The 26,499-nt window shown below is 50.1% G+C and overlaps 2 protein-coding genes across 2 annotated transcripts; one reads left to right on the forward strand and one right to left on the reverse strand.

Moving 5' to 3' along the window:
- Window positions 1-444: 444 nt before the first annotated feature.
- Galr3 (galanin receptor 3) lies at window positions 445-3,784 on the forward strand. Its single transcript, XM_020173277.2, has 3 exons — window positions 445-1,116; window positions 2,046-2,423; window positions 2,993-3,784. Exons 2-3 carry the CDS (start codon window positions 2,065-2,067, stop codon window positions 3,777-3,779), a joined length of 1,146 nt encoding a protein of 381 aa, XP_020028866.2. The 5' UTR covers window positions 445-1,116; window positions 2,046-2,064; the 3' UTR covers window positions 3,780-3,784.
- Window positions 3,785-11,360: 7,576 nt separating this feature from the next.
- Window positions 11,361-23,846, reverse strand: Ankrd54 (ankyrin repeat domain 54). Its single transcript, XM_020173499.2, is given in 9 exon segments — window positions 11,361-12,412; window positions 12,415-12,457; window positions 12,791-12,898; window positions 13,095-13,219; window positions 13,296-13,343; window positions 13,828-13,899; window positions 17,698-17,796; window positions 21,274-21,321; window positions 23,209-23,846. Coding segments are annotated over 9 exon segments (1,281 nt in total). The 5' UTR covers window positions 23,534-23,846; the 3' UTR covers window positions 11,361-11,999.
- Window positions 23,847-26,499: the final 2,653 nt, after the last annotated feature.

Raw genomic sequence — 26,499 nt, forward strand, 5'->3', positions numbered from 1 at the left:
AGCCCCACCCAGCCCTATGAACAGTAGGAGAAATTTTCCCCCACTTCTCCAACCCGGAATGGAGTCCTGACCCCATCAGTGGCCTCACACTTCCCTTGGGTGTACCGTTATCCTTAGCTTCTAGAAAGATCATTCTCCCTAACTCACCACAGACTGCTTGTCCCTCATTACACTTCTTTAATCTACCACCAACCTCCTGGTGGCTACGTCCAGCCTCTCAGTCCCCAGGTGCCAGCAGTTCAATGTGGAAGGGCTTGGCCATGTGCCACTCTAAGTGTTCAGGTCTCATGACTGAATCACGTACCCATTCACCAACACCTGTTAACCATTTTGGCACTTACCTGGACAAGAGGTTCTTAACAGGCCACTCATCAAATCCCTCCTTCTCTGCCTTCTTTCCACCTCAGGCCATAATAAACTTCTTAACAAAATAAAATGTGCAGGTCATATCCCTGTTCTAGAACCTTCACTAGCTCCCCTGGTGTCTCCAGGCTAAAGTGAGATTGTTAGGACAGGCTCAGAAACCATCTAGTTTCCAGCAGACTAAGCCCCTGGAAAAAACTTAGGGGAGGAAATGGGTCCTTTGTGATCTTTTGAAGTCTTCAGAAAGGGGACTGGTTTCCCAGGCTAGTAAACCCCATTCAGTTCTAGGAATCCTTGCTAACCTTAGATAGGAGCCCTATTTGGAGCAAGAGAGGGAGTCAGCAGGGCCACAAGAGGTGGGAGTGCCAGGAATGGACTGGGCCCTGGGCACGGAGGGGTTAACCACAAAGCCACTCTCAGAGAGTGAGATCCATGGGTTACTGCCTGCGAACGAGAGAATGAGGCAGCAGCAACGCAAAGAGACAGAGAAGAGCTGGCAGAAGAGCATGCCACTCAGGGGAAATCAAGGACCAAGGAGGAGGTGGCCAGTGGCTACTCCAGAGGGAGTGTCCAAGTACAACTCAGCAGACAGGCGGGGGCAGAAGAGAGAAGAGGAGGGGCCTTAAAGGTGAAGAGGGAGAAATAGGAGGCAGACCCATACCTGCGGGGAGGCATTGAGGGGCAGCGGCTGAGCCAGGAGGAAGCCCCACCCTGGTCGGTCCACCCAGGATCAAGCAGTGGCCCAGGGCTGAGGTGGGTGTTGCCCATCCTGGGCTTGGGGGTGCCTGCTGCATGCTGGGTATGGGGTGGGGACAGACACCGCCTTTCTTCTCCCTGCCTGCCTACCCCCCTTCACCCCATTAATTCATCCCACCACCCTAGTGACCCCAGGCATGGGTGGACACCCACAGGGAGTGAGCTGTGGGGTGGGGCAGGGGTAAGAACTGGCACAGGGTTCGCACACATGTGCACACACGCAGATTAACAGGTTATTGCCACCTGTTAATCTCTCAGATGAGTACTCCAGCCCAGAAGTCAGGATACCAGAGTGGCAGCAGCTCCAGATCTGTTGCCTAGGTGTGATCTAAGCCATTCTGTCCCCTCTTTGGGCCTCAATTTCCCCGTGTGAGATGAAGACCTGTATGGCCTTCCCAGTTTTGCCACTGAGGATCTCACTACACTGGACTCTGATGACTCAGGGATGTCACCTGTATTGTGCTGAAGCAACAGCTTGTAGCAGAGAAAGTCCCCACATCCAGGAGTTCCCCCTGCTCCCTGCCCCAATCTTCAGAGCCCAGATGGAGTAGTAAAATATACCAGCTTTGGGGGGGTTCCACTGCCCCTCCCCACTCTGCTACATCTTCACCATATCAGCCTGTGTTTTCAACTGTCCTATGAATTGAGGGTGTCTACTAATGACCCACACAGCCTTCCTGGGCCTGAGCTTGTAGGGGTGTCCCTAAGAAAGGGAGGAATTATATCCCCCACACCAATGTGACTGTGCTAGGTTCTTGCTCACACAGTCTCAGCTCTGACTTCAGCTTTGTTCTCCCCTCCCCCATCTCCCGTGAGCTTCTATCTAGCCCAGGACACCAGGCCAGACCCAGGATGGGGAAAGTAGGCCCTGGGCCAAATGCCTGGAGCTAGGGGCTCCTGCCTGAGGACCCAGTTTCTGTTCCTAGGTGCCCCTCTGATGGGGAGATGGCTGATGCCCAGAATGTCTCCCTGGACAGCCCAGGGAGTGTGGGGGCCGTGGCAGTGCCTGTGGTCTTTGCCCTAATCTTCCTGCTGGGCACAGTGGGAAATGGGCTAGTGCTGGCGGTGCTGCTGCAGCCAGGATCTAGTGCTTGGCAGGAGCCGGGCAGCACCACGGATCTGTTCATCCTCAACCTGGCCGTGGCGGACCTCTGCTTCATCCTCTGCTGCGTGCCCTTCCAGGCTGCCATCTATACGCTGGATGCCTGGCTCTTTGGGGCCCTGGTCTGTAAGGCTGTGCACCTGTTCATCTACCTCACCATGTATGCCAGCAGCTTCACGCTGGCGGCAGTGTCAGTGGACAGGTGCGCTGGACCTGAGATGGGCTGGGGAGGGAAGACCTGGGCAGATTCTCATTGGCTTTAGGAAGGAAAGAATGGGGGATGTAGAGGTTGGTGGGAGGGAAGGAAAGAAAGCTCTCTGGTCCCCTGATGGGCATGCCTCCAGGGACTATCTTGACCTCCTCCACCTGCACTGTGAGATTCCAGAGGACAACTCTGTGTCCCTAGTGTCAGTACAAGGCCTGGCACATAATAGGTGCTCTGTATAAAATTTACAGGAAAAGAAATTCACAATGTACTAATCAGATACTTTATTACTGCCTACATTTGGCCCAGGCTGCGCTCACACCTCCGTCTATGGCCTGAAATGGGGTCGAAGCGAGGCTCACGCCCTAGCTGATGCCCTTGGGCGAGTCACTTTTTGTCCCCTGCCAGGTGCAGGCACTGGACTAGGCACGTGGTGTTAATGTCCAGAATCCTCCCAACCGCTCCCACTGTGCAAAGAGGAAGTCTAGGTAGTGCTGCAGCGCGGATTCGGGCCCCGGGGAAGGGAGGCGGCCCGTCGCCCACTGACCCAGCGCCTGTCCCCACAGGTACTTGGCGGTGCGGCACCCGCTGCGCTCGCGGGCCCTGCGCACACCGCGCAACGCACGCGCCGCCGTGGTCCTGGTGTGGCTGCTGGCGGCGCTCTTCTCTGCGCCCTACCTCAGCTACTATGGCACGGTGCGCTACGGCGCGCTCGAGCTCTGCGTGCCCGCCTGGGAGGACGCGCGCCGGCGCGCCCTCGACGTGGCCACCTTCGCCGCCGGCTACCTGCTGCCCGTGGCCGTGGTGAGCCTGGCCTATGGGCGCACGCTGCGCTTTCTCTGGGCCGCTGTTGGTCCCGCGGGCGCGGCGGCGGCGGCGGCCGAGGCGCGGCGACGGGCCACCGGCCGTGCGGGGCGCGCCATGCTGGCGGTGGCCGCGCTGTACGCCCTCTGCTGGGGTCCGCACCACGCTCTCATCCTGTGCTTCTGGTACGGTCGCTTCGCCTTCAGCCCGGCCACTTACGCCTGCCGCCTGGCCTCGCACTGCCTCGCCTACGCCAACTCCTGCCTCAATCCGCTGGTCTACGCGCTCGCCTCGCGCCACTTCCGCGCGCGCTTCCGCCGCCTGTGGCCCTGTGGCCGCCGCCGCCGCCGCCACCGCGCCCGCTGCCCCTCCGGCGCCCGCCGCGCCCTCCGGCGCATCCACCCTGCGTCCTCGGGTCCCGCCGGCTGCCCCGGGGACGCCCGGCCTCGCGGAAGGCTGCCGGCCGGCAGCGGCTGGAGCGGGGAGCCCAGGGGGGAGCCGGTGCGCGGCAATGCTGGACGAGTCTCGTGTGCCCGAGGACCCGAATAAATCTTGTCAGCCTGGACTCTGCTAGGTGTCTGTCTATCCCCTTCCCTGAGGGCAAGACGCCACTGGGCCAGCAGCACTCAGAGGGTGGTGCAACTTGTCCAGTCTGCTCAGTGGCGCAGTGGCAGAGCTGGGGCTCCAGCCCAATGGACACCTGCGAGGTGAAAATGGGTCCACCCAGCCAGACACCCAAACAGGCAGCACAAGGCTCCGTCCAAAGCCACAGGTGATGGGCACCTTCTAGGCCCTGCTTCCTCGACCACCTGTTACCAAGCCCCTTCTTGGTCCCAAGCTTTGGCAGGTAATTTAATGCTAGCAGCTGATGGCAAATACCCATTAAGTCCACACAGTAAGGTAATCGTTAATTATCAAGACACATAAGGACTGCGACAAGGTTCAAGCGGTAAAGTGCCTGCCCACCAAGTTTGAAGTCCTGAGATCAAACCCCAGTACTGTACACAGACACACACACACACACACACACACACACACACACACAGATATAATTAACCCTATTTTACAAATGTAAAAATTGAGGAACAGAGAGGTTTAGGGATTTGTCCAAGGTCACATAGCTACTGTTTGGTAGAGGTTGGATTCCAACGCATGGCCAATTTTTTCTACTCCGTGGCCTTCCTTCTCTACCCGTGGGACCTCCTCTCAGTTTCTATAGGATTTTCTTTTCTCCTCATCTTCTTCCCACTTCCCCTTCTCCTCTTCCCCCATCCTCCTGTTTTTGGGTCTTCCTGTTTCACTTTTCCAAATATGCAGCTCTCCAGCCTCGCACATCTGCCCAAATGCTCTAGAAATCCCAGAGAGCTCATGGTTCCTTCCTGTAGAGAGTTCTGTTTGGCTACTCAGGTAGAGGGGCTGGTGGGACTAACGGGGCTTCCCAGGGCCATGACGTCCCGGGACCATTCCCTGGTTCAAAAACCTTGCATCATTCCCATTGCCTTTGGTTTTCCTGGCTCAGTAGACATGCTGAGCTGTCCTTGGGCCCCAGCTGGCCTCTCAGCAGCCCTGGCTGCCCTGGGGTCCCTTCCCTCCCTACTCCCACACACAGCTGGGGAAGTCTGTGGCTGTAGAAACCACTAATTAACCAATAAATCAGTCTCGATGGTTTCCAAGCTGCCCACCTTCCTCCCTCCCTTCCCATACATCAATAACGTTTATTGACTTTGGGGCTGAGGCCTGAGACCCTGCAGCCTCTATGACTCCCTGGCATACTTCTCAGCTGCTGCGGCACCCTGGGAAGGCCCCTGCCTGACAGAGGCAGCTGCTGCCACCTCATCACTGCCTGCCACCTGCCAACAACCCAGAGGTTAGAGTGGCAGCAGAGGCTGAGACCAGCCAGGAAACAACTGCTTTCAGGATCTAGCCTAGGTTCCCACACCAGGCTCAATGCTTTTTCTCCCACCTCTCTGCTGAGGTTGTCAAGTCTGACTCAGGATTGGCAGATGGTGGGATGCCTTCCTGGGGGCAGAGAATGTAACACTGTCTCTCCACAGCACCGAGGGTGACCATCACCTATGCCTCTTCTGTGCCTCGCCCAATCCTGCTAGGCAAAGTACAGTATCCCATTTTCAGAAGAGAAATCTGGAGCTCAGGGAGGCAGGACATGTGACAGTTAAGTAGTGAATGGTGGCAGGCCTGAAGGATGTCTGAAAGACAGTCTAACAGCATGCAGACCGCACATAAGGGTGGCTGACAAAGTTCACTGCTGACAGATGACAAATGCCTGCACAGTAAAAGTAAGTGGGGAGCAAAATGTCCCTCAGTTGGCATAGGCTGTGGTCAGGCTGGCCACCCAATTGAGCTCCTCCTCCATAGCTCTCTGTGGACACACACAGGTGACCCGACCCAGAATGAACTGGAGACCAGATCACACAGCCAAGGAGTAGCAGAGCTAGAATTTGAGCAGAGGTAGAATTTGGTGTGAACCAGGGCAGGAACTGGCCAATGGAATTCCCCACAGTGGCCCAGTGCTCTGGGACTCTGCTCAACTGGTACAGGGCCACTGTACAGCCAGACCCTGGCTGGTGCTGTATGAGGCCTCCTGCTTCTGAAGCAGGTTTGTCTGGCACAGTGGAGCCACATAGAGGCCCAGAGGCCTGACTAATTGAGGGACTGTGAAGCCTCCTGGCAGGTAGTAGGCATATAGCAGATATTTGATACAGGAGTACAGAGTGCCAGGGAAGAAAAGAGTTGGTTCTGCCCTTCCTTCTCTTTCCTCACATCTGAGAGCCTGCCACAAGCCAGGCTTGAGAGGAGGACAAGACAGCTGCATTCAAACTTGAACCTGCCTATCAGGAGTGTTCAGCCTGGCTGTAGAGCCAAACCCCAAAGAAGAAAGGATAAACTGGGTGCTGGTGATTCACTCCCATAATCCTAGCTATTTGGGAGGCTGAGATCAGAAGGATTGTGATTTAAGGCCAACCTGGGCAAATAGTTCATGAGACTCCATCTCCAAAATAACCAGAGCATAGAAAAATAAATAAATAAATAGAGGAAAATGGACTTGGGGTGTGGCTCAAGTAGTAGAATGCCTGCTTTATAGACACAAAGCCCTGAGTCCAACCCAAGGCCCACAAAAAAAAAAAAAAAGAAAGAAAGAAAGAAAAAAGAGGAAGAAGAAAGAAAGAGGACAGTGCTAGCACATGAAGAATGGGACTGTAACAAAAGACCACACATGGGTCTGGAGACAGAGAAGTCGGAGAGAAAGAAGGTCTTGTGTGCCTGGGCAATGCAAGCAAGAATCCCAGAGGTGACATTAAAAATGTATTTTCTTGGAGAAGTGTGAGGAAGGGCATCACGGGCAGAGCCTGTGTGAGCAGGGGGTGTAGGAGCAATAAGCCAGCTGTGCAGTTGAAGCAGGTGGGTAAGTGAGATCAGCTGGAGAGCAGGAACTTCATCCTTCAGGCCATAGTGCTGCCTGAAGCTTTCCAGGACAGCTAGGGCCCCAGCAGAGGTGTAGCTCAAAAAGCCCAGGGATGCCTATAGAGGCTGGCTTGGAGAAGCCAGGCTGGTAAGGAGGAGGACAATGAAGAGGCAGCTTATAGGCCTACTGAGGAAAGCCAGCAAGGTCTAGATTTTTTCTGGGAAATTATTTTTACCATAGATATGGCAGGAAGATCAATGGCCTGCTGCCAGGTTCAGGCTGGGCACCTGAGGCTCCTGGATTTGCTTCAGGGGCTAATGAAATACTTGGGAGAACAGATGGTTGTATTGACTTGGTTAGGGAGAGCCCTGTATCCTCTAGAGCCCAAGGCAGGCTATGGGGACTGGACACAGAGGCTGAATGAGCCCTGGCTGCTGTCCCAAGGGCCCAGGAGAAGCCACCTGACCTGAGGTCTCTGCCAAGACTGGCTAAGCCAGCAGCATCCTCGGATGGGAAGGAGCCCATCTTAGTTGAATGTGGCCTGCTGTACTCCTGAGTACCAACCAGGCACAGGTTCTCTCCTGCAGGCAAGAAGGATGGAAACACCCAGAGCAGAGCCCTAACCCCACTTGGGCCCCCAGAAAAGACCTCCTGGAGGAGCTGTATCCAAGCCCAGTCCTCAAGCAGGAGGTCACCAGGGCAGGCAGGGAAAAGAGACATGAACGAACTTGTGCTTGGGCTGCCTGACATCAGTGGCCTGGGACAGGGTCCAGGAGCTTTTGCAGGGAGGTGGGAGAGGTGGGGGCAGGTGGTGAGGAAGTCTACTAGAGATAGCTAACAGACTGTCAATGGGGAGCTACTGGATGAAACCAGAATGACTTGGGGTTTAGTCTGTAACTGTCAAGGCTGGGGGCAGAGAGAACAAACAGGAGACCAGGAACTTTCAGAATCCAGAGGTGGAGACATCCAAGACACGGGCAGTGAGAGAGACATGGACAGATAGGTCAACCATTCAGAAGGTACAACTTTCAGGATTTGGTGATAGTTGGAAGGCAAGGAGAAAGATGTCCCAGGTGACACCCAGACTTCTGACTTGGTTCCTCGGGAGTGGCAGTGGGACTACTGAGGGGGTAGGGTAGGGGCAAGGCGATGATGAGCCAGGCTGAGAGCTGGGGTTTTAACTCAGGTTTATCTGATTTAGGTTCCATGCTCTTTAGGGGAAGAAGTGAGAGAAGAAGCAGGAGTTGGTTGAGGGGGAGGAGCTTGAATGTGCAAAGGAGGTGACCTCCTTCATCCCCTTCCCCTACCCTGTGTCATGACTGTGTGGCAGGGTTGCACCTCCACTCTGGGGAGGCCAGGCAAAGTGAGCCCCCCAGCCCCCCAAGCTGTTAAGCAGACCCTCCCCTTGCCTGGGGCTGGTGGGACAGCATCATCTATCAACTTGGAAGTGTGGACCTGGGGAAATAAACACCAATTAACCACCCCGAGATTCCTGTTAATGGGTATTGCTTCCTCAGCCCTGATGCAGGGCTCATTTGTGAGCTACTGGCTGGCTGTGAGATGGCACAAAGCCAGAGGGAAAAGACTGAGCAAGGCGGAAATTGTTTTTGGTTTAAGAGGACCTGATTGATTCATTGAGATGTGTGCTTGCTTAGGTGGGTGTGTGGAGGTGAGACTGGAGCAAGAGGAAGGGTAGCGAAGGGCAAGGGTGCCAGGACCAGGATGGAGTGTCTGTGGGTGCTAAGACTCCCCAGCTTCCCTGGCTCCAGATGGCTGTGGGGCTGGGGAGGGTGCTGGCCTGGGCATCTGGTGGCCTGCTAGGACAACTCAAGAGAGGTTGGGGCAGCACAGGAGGAAGGCATAAGCTTTGAATCCTAGCTCCTGCACTCTAACGCTGTGACATCTCTGAGTCTCAGTGACCTGAAGACCTGAGCTCTGTCTGAGCCAGGTTCCATCTGAGGTACTGGGTACAAATCTCCCCAGGGGGCAATCTGCCTGCTATCCTGTCACCACTGAAGCCCTGCAATCTGGCTGAGCAAGTGCAAGTCCTTCACCTCTGCCCCAGGTGTGGCTGATCACCAGCTGCCTCTGTGACACGGGCCACCCTCCTTGACTTCAAAAGCCAGAGGAAATCACTGGTTCTCATGGGTGTCAGAGTGGCTGCTCTGTGAATATGGGGACAAAAGGATGTGCTGGCATGGAACTCTACTGTGTGGTGTCTGGCAAGGCCCCTTTACCCCTGAGTCTGCTTCCTCCATGTGAAGTGAGCTGCTTACATGTCCTTGAAGGCCTTGAAGCCTGGCTCGGGCTGCTCCCTCTCCCATCCACCAAAAATCACCAAGGCCCTCAGATCCAGCCAAGTTCCATAATCTTGGCTCATCCTCTCTTTCCCCAGGTGACCAGATACAAGCCTCTTCCATCAAGCACACTGTGTCATGTGCTCAGTGAGGAAAAGGTCAGACCCCTAAAATGCCAACTGTTCACAGAGACAAAAGCCTCTACTCAGTACCCTGAGTCATAGCTGGTTCCTACCAAATATGTCCCAGGAGTCCTGGGGTGGGAGTAGGGGGGCTAGGCTTTGGAAACCTGGCAGAGAGAATATTGGCCTGGGTCAGACTCTTTTCTGTCTGACCTCAATCAAGTCACTTTCTCTTTCTTGTTTTGTTTTTTTCAGTACTGGAGTTTGAACTCAGGGCCTCATGCTTGCTAGGCAGGCACTCTACCACTTGAACCACACCTCCACCCCAATCACTTTCTCTTTCTGAGCCTCAGTTCCCTGCACCCGGAGAATAGAGGAAGCATCAGAGAAAAATGTCAGTCTAACATTTTGTTGTAAACACTGAATCAAAGCACCTGTTGGCATGCAGTAGGCGCTCAGCAAACAGGCAGTCCTCCCTCCCTGTTAGAAAGCAGTTTGTGAGGGGCTCTGGCTTCACGCATGGTAGAAACAGCACGAATTTAGGGTGTGGGTGCAGGTGTCAGCCCTGGACCCTGGCAGACTGGCTTCTTCACCTGTAAGCAGTGGCAGAAGCGAGGCCCATGGAGAACACATCTAGTCAGAGCACGTGCTCAGTAGATTGCTCACAGGAATGGAGCGGATAGTGAGGAAGAAAGCTAAGGATCTTCCCCCAGAGGGGGAAATCAGCAACTGTGCCTTTCTTCCTGTCTCTGCCCACTCTGCGCTCTCTCACCCTGTCAGTAGTCAGTATCCTCAGCAAACAGAACCAACCCTGAGCGCAAGTACTACTGAGCTGTCTCCTGCCCATGCCCAGTCCAGTGCTCAGGGCCCACTTGTGTGTTTTCTGACTCACTCCACTGTCTGGGGCAGACTTTTATCTGGCTGGCTCTTCAGGCAGATTTGGGGTTACAGGAAAACACTCTGGATGGGATGGGCAAGGCAGTTTGGCTAGCTGCCAGGCTGCCTGGCAAGTGTTTGATGGCTGACCTATAAACCACCTTCCTATCTCAAGCCCTCCTAGTCTGCATGGCACCAGAAGGAATTGACAGCAGACAATGAAAGGGGCTTTCATGCCACAACTCCAGGTATGCAGGAGTCTGCAGAAGGCTCTCCCTGTATCACTGCTGGCCAGCTGAGATTGTGAGGAGTCAGTCAGTCCCTGTGTCAGGCTGTCCTGGAAATGCCAGGGGCATCTCAGAGTGACTTTGCAGTTCCAGCACACCCCACTCTACAAATCCAAAGTGGCAGCCCCCATCTGCCCGCCCCAGGGCTCTGCAGTGAGGGTTCCTCACCTTTTCTGAATGGGGATCCTGCTGAGCACCAACACCGTGGACTGTTGCTCAAAAAAGCAAGTACACACTCCTCACAAAACCTTGTCTCACTTTGGAGGCTCACGCCCCTCTAAGGGACTGGGGTTCAGAAACCATGACTCAACTCTCACCCAGATGATCAGCCTGGGCAGGTAGAGAGAAGCAGGTCTGCAGAGAAGGGCCCACCCAAGTTTAAGGCCCATTTCCTCTCTTCTGCCCTAGACTACTTCCTGCCGAGCCACACAGGGAGACTCTAGAGAAGCCCCTGGAAGAGGGCAGGCTCAGCTGAAGGGAGTTGAGTCACCTGGGCAGAGAAGAAGGGAGTAAAGCTGCCTCCACCACACTTCATCCCTTGCTCCTCACTTTATTGGGCAGCAGCAGCGGCTTGAGATCCGTGGACACACATCAGTCCGTGCTGGGTCCCCTTCCCAGTCCGGGGACTGCCACAGCACTTTGCCTTCACAACCCTGCCAACTTGGGAGGCTTTGGGCTTCCCTGCCATGGGCTCCTGGAGGCTGGTGTCATACACCCTTGTCCTCAGGGTCTCAGCTGGGTTCTGGGCGTTCAATTCAGACCTGAATCGTACCAAACTGGAATCTGGGGACAAGGTCTCCTGAAAGTAGCCAGGGCTTCAGTTTGGGAGAGAGAAAGTGGGGCAGAGCCAGTCAGGAGACATGGAATGAGCACCTGGGACCCTGTGGCCAAATGTCTCCTTAGACAGGGGCTGGCCAAGCAGTGCCAACAATAGGTTTCACTATATGGTTGACCCTGCTTTGAGGGGGTGCCTCCTAGTGGTGTCCGCAGACCACACAGAGGGCCATCTGCTCCTGAGGGTGGAGCTGGGACTGTTCACAAGTGGAAGACTTCTGTGGTGAGTTTGAGTCTCCACTACTTTATTAGTTTCCTGTTGCTATGGCAACAAGTCACCACAAACTGAGTGGCTTAAAACAACACAGATTTATTCTCGTACAGTTCTGGAGGCTAGACTCTAAAATCAGTCTCACAGAGCTTAAGTCCAGTTGTCAGCAAAGCCAGTTCCTTCTGGAAATTCCAAGCGCAGAATCCACTTCCTTGCCTCTAGCTTCTGGAGGCAGCCTGCATTCTTTGGCTTGTGACCTCTTCCTGGACTTGTTTCTTCCCTTTCCAACTTTTCTTCCATCAGCACATCTCCTACTTTTCTCACCTTCTGCTTAGCCTCCTATGAGACCTCTCTGATTATATCCAGCCCATCTAGATATCCAGGACCACCTCTCTTGTCAAGAACCTTCATTATGTCCACATAGCCTTTTTGTCATCTAAGACAAGGCCCACAGGTTTCTGGGATGAAGACCTGGGCATCCTGGGGGCCACTATCAGACTATGATCCAATGGGTCCCTCTTGATGTTATAGTGACAGGGAGGGAAATGGTTGGAGATCTTTTCCTTTGGGCTCAGCAGTATCCTTCTAAACCTTGTTAAGGTCTAAGCCTCACCAACCCTCCCTTTCTGACCAGAGAAACTCATACAGTATCTTCTCAAAAGTCAGGTGATGAGCTAAACCTAAGTGCTGGTGAGTGGACCAAGGCCAACCAAGAGGCTCACTGCAGGCAGCCCGCTGGAAGGCAACAAGCCCAATGCTGGGAAGGAACACAGAAGACTCTGGGGCTTGCCAAAGGCACCAGAGGCCATGGGCTGAGTGGTACCAGATAGGACAGCATGTGTAGGCCAGAACTGAGGTGTGGCTGCAGAGCTTGGCCTAGTACAGCAGAAGCCAATCCCCAGCCCACAGAGGTGTTTGGGAGCAGCTCTGAGATGGTGAAAAGCATCTCTGCCTCCCAGTATCTGAGGGCAAGGGCAAAGTCCTCACCAGAGAAGCAGAGCTCCGAAGTCCTCTGGGCTTTTTCTTTATAAGGAGAGAGCAGAGGGTATGTGTTGTGGGGGATAGGGAGGGGGAGAGAAGGCAGGCAGAGAGCCACTCTTGCTACCTCTTCTCCATGTTTTGCATCTGCAAACTGAGGGAGGTGAAGCTGGCCAGGAGGTCAGTCACTTCATCCACCTGCAGGACAAAACCCAGGCTCTGATCCAGGGTTCCAGGGTGCCTTGCTCTTGCCCCCACCCCTATCCCATGGGCACAGAATGCAGGCATTGACTCTCCTAGGCATATGATGACTCCTCTCTACCTACTGGACAGTTGACCAAGGGGCCATCCTTGACACCAGGACTCAGGCTGCCCTAGTCCAGAGAGCAGGTAACCATGAGCACACACTAGCTTCTGTAGCCTCACAGGAAGTGAGGAGGCTATGAGGCCTTTGGTGGGCACAGCCTCTTTTTGGTGTGAAGGTCTGGCCACATGGGAACAGGGCTGGACCTATGGCTGCAGCTTACTCACCTGCTCTTTAGTACTTGTCATCTGGAGGCGGGTGCAGAGATCGTCCAGCCGGTCCCGTTGCTCATGCCGTCCCAGACGCTCCAGATACTCCCGCAGCATCTGGATGATCTGGAATAAAAGGGAGCTGAGCTGCATGCTCAGGCCAGGAGGCACAGAGAGCTAAATGCTGCCACTGCAGGCCTGTAGAGTAGGTCAGGGTAAGATGACTCAGGAGCCCTGTGGCCAGTGCAGGTGGATCTGGTGAGCATAGCACCGGTCCAGAGCTTGTGTGGGGTCTGGGGCTGACATGGGACGGCATGCTCACCTGCTTAACCTCTAGCCGCACAGCTTCCAGGCACTGGGAATGGCCCTCCTGCAGGATATTCAGCTTCGACTTGGCCAGGTGCAGGGGCGTGCGGCCAGCTCGGTCCAGGGCATCTACCCGGGCCCCTATGAGAACAGGCAGAGGGAAGCACGCTGGGGTGGGGGGGAGAGAGGAGAGGTGGAAGGAGAAAGGTGCACATACCTCCTCGTAGCAGTGTGGTGATGACTGGGACATGGTTGGTGCACGCCGCTGAGGAAGAAAAACATACTGGAGAATCAAGGACCATCAAGAGGAGGGAGCAGGGCTGAGTCTCCAACTATGCCTTGGCAAGTTATACCACCAGAGGCATAATCTGCAGCATCTGAGTAGGACTCAGCAATCATATCCAACTCCCTCTCTGTACAGCTGGAGAAACAGGCCTGGAGATGGGACCCTCTTCACTACACATCACGGTGAGTTGGCAGCAATGCTGGAGCCAGCCAGGGGTCTCATAACCTACATTCTTACAGGGATTCATAGCAGGTCCTGGCTGCTGAATCAGCTCTGACCAGTGACGGGCAACTGCGAGTAACCGGAAGGGCCGCAGGATGCAGGCTGGCTGGGAGTGTACCTAGGGACTCAGGTTCTGCCCAGATGCTGGAAGACACTCCTGGGAGCCTGCAAAACCCCAGGTTTCCTATCTTAGGAGTCTGTCTATGCTTCAGAGCTATCTGGGTGGCTTTTGAGGACTTACCCAGGTGCAGTGGTGTGTTGCCCAGACCATCCCGCTGGTTGGGGTCAGCCCCATGGTCCAGAAGTAGCTGCACTGGAAATAGGAAAACCCAAGAAATGCTGTTAGAGGTCTCCATAAACTATGCCTGTACCGAAAGAGTAGGAAATACTCTGGAATTAATAGGTATAGGTAAGAACTTTCTCAATGGAACCCCAGCAGCACAGCAACTAAGAGATAGCATAGATAAATGGGACTTCATAAAACTAAAAAACTTCTGCTCAACAAAAGAAATGGTCTCTAAACTGAAGACAACACCCACAGAGTGGGAGAAAATATTTGCCAGCTACACATCAAAGGACTGATAACCAAAATATATAGGGAACTTAAAAAACTAAATTCTCCCAAAATTAATGAACCAATAAAGAAATGGGCAAGTGAACTAAACAGATATTTCCCAAAAAAAGAAATTCAAATGGCCAAAAAACACATGAAAAAATGCTCATCATCTCTATCAATAAAGAAAATGCAAATTAAAACCACACTAAGGTTCCACCTCACCCCTGTTAGAATAGCCATCATTAGCAACACCTCTAACAACAGGTGTTGGCGAGGATGCGGGGCGGGGGAAAAAGGAACCCTCTTACACTGCTGGTGGGAATGTAAACTAGTACAACCACTCTGGAAAAAAATTTGGAGGCTTCTTAAAAATCTAAACATAGATCAACCATATGATCCAGCAATACCACTCTTGGGGATATACCCAAAACAATGTGACACAGGTTACTCCAGAGGCACCTGCACAACCATGTTTATTGCAGCACTATTCACAATAGCCAAGTTATGGAAACAGCCAGGATGGAACTGGAGAACATCATTCTGAGTGAGGTTAGCCTGGCCCAAAAGACCAAAAATCGTATGTTCTCCCTCATATGCGGACATTAGATCATGGGCAAACACAACAAGGGGATTGGACTTTGAGCACATGATAAAAGCGAGAGCACACAAGGGAGGGGTGAGGATAGGTAAGACACCTAAAAAATTAGCTAGCATTTGTTGCCCTCAACTCAGAGAAACTAAAGCAGATACCTTAAAAGCAACTGAGGCCAATAGGAGAAGGGGACAAGGAACTAGAGAAAAGGTTAGATCAAAAAGAATTAACCTAGAAGGTAACACACCTGCACAGGAAATTAATGAGTCAACTCCCTGTATAGCTATCCTTATCTCAACTAGCAAAAACCCTTGGTCCTTCCTATTATTGCTTATACTCTCTCTTCAACAAAATTAGAGATAAGGGCAAAATAGTTTCTGCTGGGTATGGAGTGGGTGGTGGGGAGAGGGAGGGGGCGGAGTGGGTGGTAAGGGAGGGGGTGGGGGTGGGGGCAGGGGGGAGAAATGACCTAAGCATTGTATGCACATATGAATAATAAAACAATAAAAATTAAATTAAAAAAAAGGGAGGTATGAGGATAGGTAAGACACCTAAAAAACTAGATAGCATTTGTTGCCCTCAACGCTGAGAAACTAAAGCAGATACCTTAAAGCAACTGAGGCCAATAGAAGGGGACCAGGAACTATAGAAAAGGTGAGATCAAGAAGAATTAACCTAGAAGGTAACACACACACACAGGAAATCAATGCAAGTCAACTCCCTATATAGCTATCCTTATCTCAACTAGCAAAAACCTTTGGTCCTTCCTATTATTGCTTATACTCTCTTTTCAACAATATTAGAGATAAGAGCAAAATAGTTTCTGCCGGGTATCAAGGGGGTGGGGGGGAGGGGGCGGGGGGGTATAGGAGGGGGTGGGGGAAAGGGGGAGAAATGACCCGAACATTGTATGCACATATGAATTAAAAAAAAAAAAAAAACCTATGCCTGTATCCCAAGCTAGCTGGAGAGGCTCCCTTAAAGTGTGGGATGCTGAATGCAAACACAGTACCCTATGTTGTTTCATTCATTCATTCATTCACTGCGCAGGGTTCACGTTCAAGGCCCTGAGGACCAGAAATGAGGATTTCAGTCGGGGCCCTTGGCTTATGCAGGTGCTATGCAATGAAGGTTTCAAGGGTTAAAAGAAAGCTCCCAAGGGCATTTTCTGATCTTCCCAGAGCCAAGCACCACGGTGAGACCTAGGCCAACAGATGATGTTGAGCTCCATGAATAACCTCATCCTCCTTGACACCTTGGGCGGGATGTAGTGCTGCCAATTATCCTGCTAATACAAAGGCAGGCTAATTTAGGGCCAGGACACTGTATGAGGAGGCCAGGCTGAGCCTCCCACCAGACACAAAAACTAATTCTGGAGGGATTATAGAGCCAAAATATGAAAACAGAAACAGTCAGGCTTCTAGAAGAAAACAGGATATCTTCATGACCATGGAATGGGCAAAGACTTCATAAAAATACTAACCATAAGAAAGAATGATAGCCAGGCGCCAATGGCTCATGCCTATAATCCTAGCTACTCAGGAGGCAGAGAGATCAGGAGGATCATGGTCAAAGCCAGCACTGGGCAAATAGTTCGTGAGACCCTATCTTGAAAAAACCCTTCACAAAAAAGGGCTGGTGGAGGTGGAGTGGTTCAAGTAGTAGAGCCCCTGCCTAGCAAGCATGAGGCCCTGAGTTCAAATCCCAGTATTCCCCCCCAAAAAGAATGATTCATTAACATTAAGAACTTATGTTCATTAAGAATGAAAAAACAATGGGTTTGCAAGTCATTTATAATTAATAAATTATTTATGTCCAAAATGTTAAAAAAAAATTCCACAAGTTTAATAAGAAAAAGGCAGCTTAGGATGGGTGCCAGTGGCTCACACCTGTAATCCTAGCTACTCAGGAGGCAGAGATCAGGAGGACTGTAGTTCAAAGACAGCCTGGGCAAATAGTTTGCAGGACACTATCTCAAAAAAAAAACCTTCACAAAAATAGGGCTGGCGGAGTGGCTAAAGGTGTAGGCCCTGAGTTCAAGCCCCAGTACCTTAAAAAAAAAGGGGGGGGGGGGCGGATGAGACAGCAAGTTGGATAAGGCCAAATGTGCCTACATGAGTTCTTAATCTTTTTTTTTGTGGCACTGGGGCTTGAACTCAGGGCCTCATGCATGCATAGCAGGTGCTCTACCACTCCACCAGTCCCCTACATGAGTTCTTAAAGCCATACCACAAGTACAAGAATGTTCATGGCAGTTTTGTGCATAACAGCCAAACACTAGGAACAATGCAAATGTCTCCCAGCAGTGGAACAAGTAAATGGGTATGTCACATAGTGTGACACTAACCAGAATAAGGACAAACTACTGATGCACACAGCATTTGTGGATAAACCCATGGATATAATTTTGATTGAATTTCAGAGTATGCACAAAGAGTGCATACTGTGTGCTTCTATTTAAGTGAACTTCAATAGCAGGCACCCTTAGTCCATGGTGAACAAGGTTCAGATAGGGGTAAGGACTGGGAGGGTATGATGGGGCTCCTGGGTCGCTGGAAACAGTCTACATCTTACCTGGTGGTGGTTACACCACCATATACATGTACACAGTTCATTGTTTGGAAATTATACTATAATCTAAAAACAAACAAAAGGCTTTTGTGTTGCTTTGGTTGGCACTGAGTAATACTGTCTGAATGTCTCAAAGGCCTGGGCCTACTGCTCTAGCTGTCTCCTCATCGGAGGCTTCCCTTGCCTGCAGTCAATCACCTTTCCCCAGGATTGGCCCTTCTCTGCCTGGCAGTGCTAATTCCATAGGTCAATGGACAGGGGTGCCATGGTGCCAGGTCTCCTTATATATAGCACCCCTGGCATCCTGAGGGCATGCAGACAGTAGTTCCTCCCAACAGACTGGAGAAATGCTTCTTGCCCCACCCAGCTCCTGTTCCCTTCCCAGTACTTACCAATCTGGTCATTGCCATTGCAGGAGGCGAAGTGGAGGGCTGTGCGGCCTTTGTCATCAGCTGCACAGGGATCCGTGCCATCTTCCAGCAGCTGCTGCACTGACACCACCAAGATGGGGAGGAAGGGTGAGAAAGCAGCAGTGTTAGTTATACTGCAGTCCCTAAGGATGGACAGGGAACTCAGGGGTCCCTGCAGAGGAGGCCTTCATGATACATGGGAAAGCTGGTCCCTCTAGGATCCTGGTCCCACAGGGATGGCCATGACAAAGGACTTGTTCTTCTGAGGACACAACTGAGGACCATGGATTCTGAGTACTCAAACTGTGTCTAGGAACAGACATCATAGGATGGTCTTGACCCTTAGGGTCAGGAACTCCAGAGTCACAGAAACTCTATCACAGACTGTGGCCCCATCCTGTTAGCTCAGCCTGGATACACATGTTCCAGTTGGACAGCTACCTGAGCTACTGACTGACACTTACTTGGCTTCCAGAGGGCAGCCCTTTAGAGTGACAGAGCACAGGCTCTGGGACACACAGACTAAGACTCAGGCAAGGAGCCACTGCCAACAGCATGAGGCAGTGGGAACAGCTGGTCTGGGAGTGAGCACAAAGGCTGGGACTCCAGGACGCCAGCATTGAGCATAATTTCGGCCCTGCCACTCTCCAGAGCTGCGTGATGAGAATAATGGATGTGAAATGCCTTCTTTGGAGAGAATGGAAGCACCATGGGAGTGAGGTGTAACACACTAATGTGCATGTCCAACTGGAATGGGGAAAATTGCTGCCAGGTGTCATTTTAGAGTAAGCAACATTTTCGTCTCTTTTTCCCAGCAAACCTCTCAAGGACTTGACTCCTTCCCCTCCAGGCAGCCCTCCTGGAGCTGAGTCAGCCCCTTCTTTCCTGCACCTCTCTAGTGTCCTGCTCCTTAAGTGCAACAGCCTGTGCCATTCTAGAATAATCCCCACTTTACACTGGGCCAGGCATCAGGCACAAAAAAACTGTGGCTGTGGCTGAGTGTGATGGTGCACTGGTGCACTCATGTAATCCCAGCATTTGGGAAGTTGAGACAGGAAGATCACAAGTTTGAGGTCAGTCTAGGCTATATGATGACACACTTGTGGCTGTGGGGCTAGACCTCTTGCTCAGTGGACTGGATCCCTAGGGTTTCAATTTCCAGAATAAAGCTGGGGGCATGGGTCAAGTAGTAGAGTGTCTGCCTAGCAAGCTGGAGGTCCTGACTTCAAACCCTAGTACTTAAAAAAAAAAAAAAAAATCACAGTGGTTTTTTTTTTTTTTTTTTTTTGTGGTACTGGGATTTGAATTCAGGGCCTTCACCTTGAGCCACCCCACCAACTCTTTTTGTGATGGGTTTTTTCAAGATAGGGTCTTGTGAACTATTTGTCGGGGTTGGCTCTGAACCTTGGTCCTCCTGATCTCTGCCTCCTGAGTTGCTAGGATTACAGGTGTGAGCCACCAGTGTATGTGTGTTTTTTTTTTTTTTGAGATGGGGGTCTTATTATGTTGTCCTGGCTGGCTAGAAACTCTTACCACTGAGCCAGACATTAATTTTTGCTTTTGATCTTATTCATTCTGAAAATAGGGGGAAAAATGATGCTTCCATTTTGAAAAAGCAAATGGTTACATATATTTAAAAAATGCTTATAATATGCAAAAAAAATGTGGGCTACAAATGTGTATATATCAGATTGTAAGGCCATAAAAAATTTTTGTCTGCACAGGAAAGGAACTGGAAGGATATTCACCAAAATATAAGAGCTAAGTTTCTTTACTGACATTATAGATATTTTTCCTGCATTTTTCTAATTTCCAAAACATTTAAAATACATCTAACATTTTCATATTTAAAATACATGTTAAATGATTATGAATTCATGAGTATTTATGATTTAATAGTAATAAGTATAAATTATAAATTGCTAGTTAATTTACAGTCTACCATAAATGATATGAACACCCAAAAACATGCACAGAAAGAATGCTCACTATAAATGCTATAAAAACAAAGGCATGAAGAAGCTAATCCTACAAGCCAGTTTTCGACATCAGAATCCTGTAGGAATATGGTAGATCTAAGAGGCTCTGAATGGAAAATTATAGGTTTCTTTCCCTTTTTTGGTGGTACTGGGATTTAAACTCAAGGCTTCACACTTGTGAGGCAGGTACTCTACCTCTTGAGCCACACCACCAATCCATCTGGTCAGGTCATTTTAGAGATAGGGTCTTGTGAACTATTTGCCTGGGTTGGCCCTGCACTGCAACCCTCAGATCTCAGTCTCCCAAGTAGCTATGATTACAAGTGTGAGCCACTGGTATCTGTCTCAAACTCCGAATTTTATTTATTTATTTATTTTCACACCACTATAGTAATGAGGATACTTTTATTTTGACTTTGATAGAACTTGGGTTTGAACTTAGGGCTTTGCAGTTGGTAGGCAGATGCTCTATCACTTAAGCTGTGCCCCCCACTTTATGGCATTCTATCAAAATAATAAAACCACTTGGAAGGAACTAGAAGGATAGTCACTGAAATATTAATAGAGATCAGTTCCTTACATGGCAAAAGGACTTTGCAGATCTGACCAAGGCTAAAGATTGTGAGATTTGGAGATTATCCTAGATTATCCAGGCCCACTATAATCACTTGAGGCCTTATAATCAGAGAACCTTTCCCTGCTTCAAGACAGACAGAGAGACAGCAAAGTAAGAAAGACTTGGCCCAGTGTTCCTGGCATTGAAGACAGAGAAAAAGGTGGCAAGCCAAGGAACATGGGTGCTGCTAGAAGCTACAAAAGTCAGGGAAACAGATTCTCCCCTAGAGCCTCCAGAATGAAATGTAGCCCTGCTGACACGGAGATTTTGTCTGGTCAGTGAGACCTGTGTTGGACTTCGAACCTATGGGACTATATATTTGTGTTGCTTAGGTTACTAAATTTGGGTAATTTATTAAAGCAGCCATAGAAAACTAACATATTACTTTTCTCTGACTCACAGGAAGCATTAAGTCAGTAGATAAAATTAATATTTTTGTCCTAGAAGCTGTCCTTGTACTTTTGATGCTGCTACTGCCTCATCAGCTAGGGAATGCCAGAGGGTAGCAACAGAAAACCAGACAGAATGTCCTGTGAGGAGCCCCGCCCAGGCCTCTTAGGTGCTCTCATAACTAAAAACTTGTGAAAGACACTCAAGTTGACAACCACAGTCTACTGAGCAGCGGGTGGTGGCAGGTGCTTACTTGGCAGTTAAAGTAGAGTGCTTGCTCCCATTAGCCACAAGTCCCAAAATGGGCAGTTGCTCTTTGCAAAGAGTGTGCTGTGTGCCAGGGATACAAAAGCAGCCATGGTCCCCAGCATCAGAAATCCCACAGGGTGTTAAGTGCTATGACGCCAGGAGGCTCAGGAACATGTGAGTGAGCATCTAAGCTGACTTACCTTCTGCTAGAGGACCACAAAGTCAGGGAGTAAGTGCCATGAGTCTGATCCAAGGTCATGAGCTGGCTTTCCTCCCCACCAGCCCAGTGGGAACCTGGAGCTAGACCTACTGTGCAACACTCACCTGTTTCCACATCATTGGCATTAGCCGAGTCCCTCAGCCTCTTCAGAGCTGTGGAGAGAGTAAGAGGTAACAGTTTAAAGAAAGAAAGAAAACGACCCTGCTGAAATAGAAGATAGATGGCTTCCTAGTCTTCCCCATTAACTCACCCTTCAGCCACCATAGCACTGAAAGGAAGCAAGACTGTCAGAACACAAAACACTACTCTAGGAATAAGGAGAAACTTGAACTGTGCCACAGCTACAGCAGAGGCCACTTTCTGTAGCAAATCAGACTTCTGGAGCCAGATCTTATTTCTACCACTTGTAGTAGCTGGTGACCTTGAACAAGAAAGGTGACCCTCACCCCACCTCAGTCTATTAATCTGCAAAACAAGGCTAAATTGTCCCACCAGCTCTGAGTAGTTGCAAAGACAAAATGAAATGATTTAAATGGAAGACCTTTGTGAGTTGATTACACCAATAATCTTCTGTTCACCTTCAAAATAGGTCATTTCCAAATGACTTACCTAAATTTGGTAATTCCTAAGCAGAAAACTTTTTTCCCTTCAAATGATACCATCTCTGTATTAGAGCTAATAGAAAGCAATGTCTTTGACATCAGAGAAATGTGACTCAGCTGTAACAATTCCTTGCATTTATAGAGGACTTCAAAATTCTTTAATCTTTGTTGCACCACTAAGATACGGGTTGAATCATAGCCAGTCTGAGAACGGGCCATCATAGCCAGCCTAAAATTCCTGTCTTAATCTTTCAGGACCTCATTTCTCATGTCATCCATAAAATGTAGAAGACAAAACAGAAGAGATGCCAGAGCAGGAGTGTGAGTTTGGCTGCCTTGGTTCTTAACATTGGCATAGAACTTTCTATGTGACTTGGAATAAGACAATTTATGTGAGCCTCAGTTTCCTCTTTGGTAAAATGAGACAATTTCCGTATCTTAGAGTTCTTGTAAGAATTACAAATGATAATACATCTGTCTGAAAGGAAAGATTTGATCTCTATGACATCTCATTATGAAGGTCACAAGGTCAAAAGGTAATCTTTAGACTATGTGTCAAAAATGTAGGATTTAGGTTAGGATTTGGTGGCTCATGCCTGTGGCAGAAATCAGAATCAAGGTTTGAGGCCAACCCAGTCAAAAAAGTTAGTAGGACACCATTTTAACCAATAACAGAGACTTTGATGGTACATCCCTGTGATCCCAACTGCACAGGAGGCATTGGTAGGAGGAGCCTGTCAGGGCAAAATTCCTGCCCCCTTCTGAAAAAAATGCAAAAAGGGCTGGGGTGTGGCTCAAGTGATAGAGCATCTGCCCAGCAAGTGCAAGATAGTGGGTTCAAACCCCAGTATCACCAAAAAAAAACCCCAAAAAACCACAAAAACAAAAAAACCCCGAAACCCACACAAAAAGTAGGATTTAGTACTGATTTTTCTCCCCACAAAGTCATGTAGCTACTTCTTATCCATTACAATGTATCTCTCATAGCGATAATAAAAGTTAAAGCAAAAACAAGCCAAACGATCAAGTGTCAGCAGCAGCGTTTAACGCACAGGAGAAGGCAAGATAGTAACTATGCACTCACTATTTCAAGTAACAGTCCTGCAAGGCTGAAAGGGGTATGCAGTTTGGATCTAAGTGTGGGAGAGCAGTCCAGTCCCGATCTGCGCACTGTAGAAGGTGGTACAACGTGGCCACAGGCTCTGGCCTCCCCCGCTCTGATGCTAAATATCTCCCCCGTACCACGTATTATTAGCCAGTAATACGCACGCAGTCACGGGAAGTTTCTGCTCGGGAATCACCAAGTGAGAGAAGCCTGGGGTGACTTCTCTGAGCAGTTTACAAATAAACCCGCAGACCTGAGCGACTAGGATAGTAATTATCACTGATAGTCATTAAGGGAGGGGAGGTCGGGAGCCGGCGCTCCGAGGCCCTCACCGTGCACCTCCTTGCCGGTGGGCCCGAGCCGGCGGTGGGGCCTGGCGGCGCGCCTAAGCCGAACGGCGGGAATCTTACAGCGCAGCTCATCGCGCGGCTCCGCGTCCTGCTGCCACAGGACATGGAGGTAGCGCAGCGGGGACTGGGCCCCGCCGGACGCCCGGCCCGGGAGGCCTGGGCCGCCGCCCAGCGCAGACCCCAAATCGGCGAAGGAGAAGAGGCCCTCGGCTTCCGTCAGCGGCTCCGGCGCCACCGCGCACTCGCCGTCCGAGCTCGAACGGCCCGAGCGCGGCTCGTCGCCCGCGCCCCCGGCGGCGGCTGCCATGGTAACGGCTCCGCGCTGGCCTGACAACCTGAGCCTCGTTTCCAACCGACCAACGGACCCACTTCTCTCCTCCCTGTCTTGCTGTCAGCGAGAGAGCGGGCGGGCCGGGCCTGCAACCACGGCAACCGAACAGGAGGCGGGACCGGACCGTGAAGTCTAGACCAATAACGACCCTTTCCGCCTTCAGCTCGCAGCCAATCGGGCAAGGAAGGTATAGTACGAGCAAGAGAATTGGACAGGGTTTCCTGCAGGGTGACTGGCGAGCGTAAGAGCCAATCACAAACTTGTAGTGTCTACGGCCCTCGCTGTATGTCGCTACCGGAGCCAATAAACAGCTGCGTTTAAGAAACGTTCCCCTCCATTTCCCCCGTCGGATCATGGGAAATACGACAGACGTATGCTTTAGCCAATCACGTTAAGATGATCTGCAGCCAATCACGAAATAAAGTGAAGAAGCCACACAAGGCTTGGGTATAAATGTGTTTTAAATTAATGAGCACAAAAGATGAGCTTCTTACAAAATGCATAATATAAGTAGGAAAAGGAAAACATGCTGATATCCGGAGATACTACCACGAATCTTTCGTCAGAAATTACCTTGGTAACCCCGGGGTTAGTCACTGATTTACACAAAATTAAACATAATTAGGGTAACATTTCACTACAGATCGTGGCGCAAAGTTGTTAGTCGAAAAGTGATAGTTAGGTTATTACTAATAATTAGTTGTAGGATGCCGTACGCCGGTGGTTCACGCCTGTAATCCTAGCCATTTAGGAGGCAGAGATCAGGAGGGTGGGGTTCGAAGCCACCCTGGGCAAATAGTTCCCGAGACCCTCTCTCGAAAAAACCCATCACAGAAAAGGGTTAGTGGAGTGGCTCAAGGTGTAGGACGTGAATCCAAACCCAAGTACTGGAGGGGAAAAAAAAAAAAAAAAGGTAGGATGCAGGCTAGGGCCCCTGCAAATCCTAACAGTGGGCACATCGCACTAGCCTACACTTGACCTAAGGGTGCTGCAAGTATTCACACACATAGTAAATAAAACACAAAACACTTGGGAGAAAAAATACCTGTAACATTGCCTTGTGGGAAAAGCCTTTGCCTGGGAAAACAAGGACCTGGAGTCTACCCCTGTTCTGCCCTCACTTTGAGATTGTGGGCAAATGTCTCCCTTCTCTGGATTTCAGCCTCCCATCAGATGGTCTAGGTAGGATATGAATACTGGCTCAGGCCAGATTGAGCAAGTGGCTTCCTTTCCTTCTTTCCTTCACCCTGTTGCCTTCAGTCTTTTAGAGAAAGTTGAGTGGTTGCTAACATAGCTAGACGCTGGTGGCTCACTTCTGCAGTCCTAGCTACGCAGGAGGCAGAGATCAGGAGGATCACAGTTCAAAGCCAACCTGGGGACAACAGCACCACTGGTGGAGTGGATCAAGGTGTAGGCTCTGAGTTAAGAGCCCAGTACCACACACACATGCACACACATAAATAAAAAATTAAGGGCTTTTTAGTTGCAGATCCTCCTGAAACTAGAAAGATACAGCAATCCAGGACCAGCTTTCCCCCATGGCAATGGCTGGCTTCAGCTGCTCAGTAGATTTCCCATTTAGATGTGGCATGGTGTTCTGGTTTGCCATGGACCACACCACCCCATGTGCCCTTCTCACTAAAGCGTAAAGGTAGTTGTCATACTTGTGTTGTTCTTTAGTAGTGTTAACAGGAAATCAAACTATTCTTGTCTTTAGCAAAATGCAATAATGAAACCAATGGGAGGAAAATTATCTAGTATCTGAAAATATGGCAACAAGTATGACTTTGTGTGTGTGTGTGTGTGTGTGTGTGTGTGGTGCTAAGGGTCAAACTCAGGGCCCTGAATGTGTGAGCTCTCTACAACTGAACTGTTACTGTTACACCACAGCCCTGTGTGACTTTTAATATGTTAAACATTTCCAAGTGCACTGGGGTATAGTTCAGTAGTGGAGTGCTTCCCTAGCATGTATGAGCAGAGGGTTCAGTACTCAGGACCACAAAAAAAAAAAAAAAAAAAAAAAACAGAGGAAGGAAGGAAGGAAAAAAGAAAGGGAGAGGATGGAAGGAAAGGGGAGGGAATGGAAGGGAAAAGAGAACACATGACAAGACAAGAAAAGAAAAAAGATACTTCTAAGACACCCACATAAAAAATATCTGAATTTCTGGGGAAATTACCTCTGACTAACAATTAGAACCCAGTGGTGTTTTACAACTCTGTAAAGTTATAGGTTACCTTGTAGAAAACTGATGAGGTACAATAATTTTTGTATGTCTACTGGAGAAGATAAGTACAAAAATTATGGTTTATTGCACTGTAGGACATGAAACAGGTTGGGTGTAACTTAGCAATCACATTTCCTTTGCCTCTAATTATTCTCACATTCAGTCCAAACCAGATCTGTCATACAGTTGCTTCCTTCATTAGCCATCAAAGATGCTCAGCCAGACGGCTGGTGGAGTGGCTCAAGTGGTAGAGCACCTGTCTAGCAGGCATGAAGCCCTGAGTTCAAACCCCAGTGCCACCAAAAAAAAAAAAAAAAAAAAAAAGAAAGAAAAAAAGAAAAAAAGTTCAGCCAAGCGCTGGGGCTCACCCATGTAATCCTACCTACTCAGGAGGCAGAGATCATTAAGATCACTGTTGGAAACCCACTCCGGGCAAACAGTTCTTGAGATCCTATCTCGAAAATACCCAACACAAAGAAGGGCTGGCAGAGTGGCTCAAGCTAGAGAGCACCTGCCTAGCAAGCACAAGGCCCTGAGTTCAAGCCCCAAAACCACCAAAAGGAAAAGAAAAAAAAGAGGTTAATTTTCTGTTGCTATGAGATTTTGTTTTGTTTTTGAGTTGGGGATCTTGCTTTGAACTCAAAATCCTCCTGCCTCAGCCTCCCCAGTATCTGGGATTTCAGGCACTTACAGATTTTTTTTTTGTGGGAGGGTTGG

This window comes from Castor canadensis, chromosome 8 (assembly GCF_047511655.1).
Source record: "Castor canadensis chromosome 8, mCasCan1.hap1v2, whole genome shotgun sequence".
Taxonomy (NCBI): Eukaryota; Metazoa; Chordata; class Mammalia; order Rodentia; family Castoridae; genus Castor; species Castor canadensis.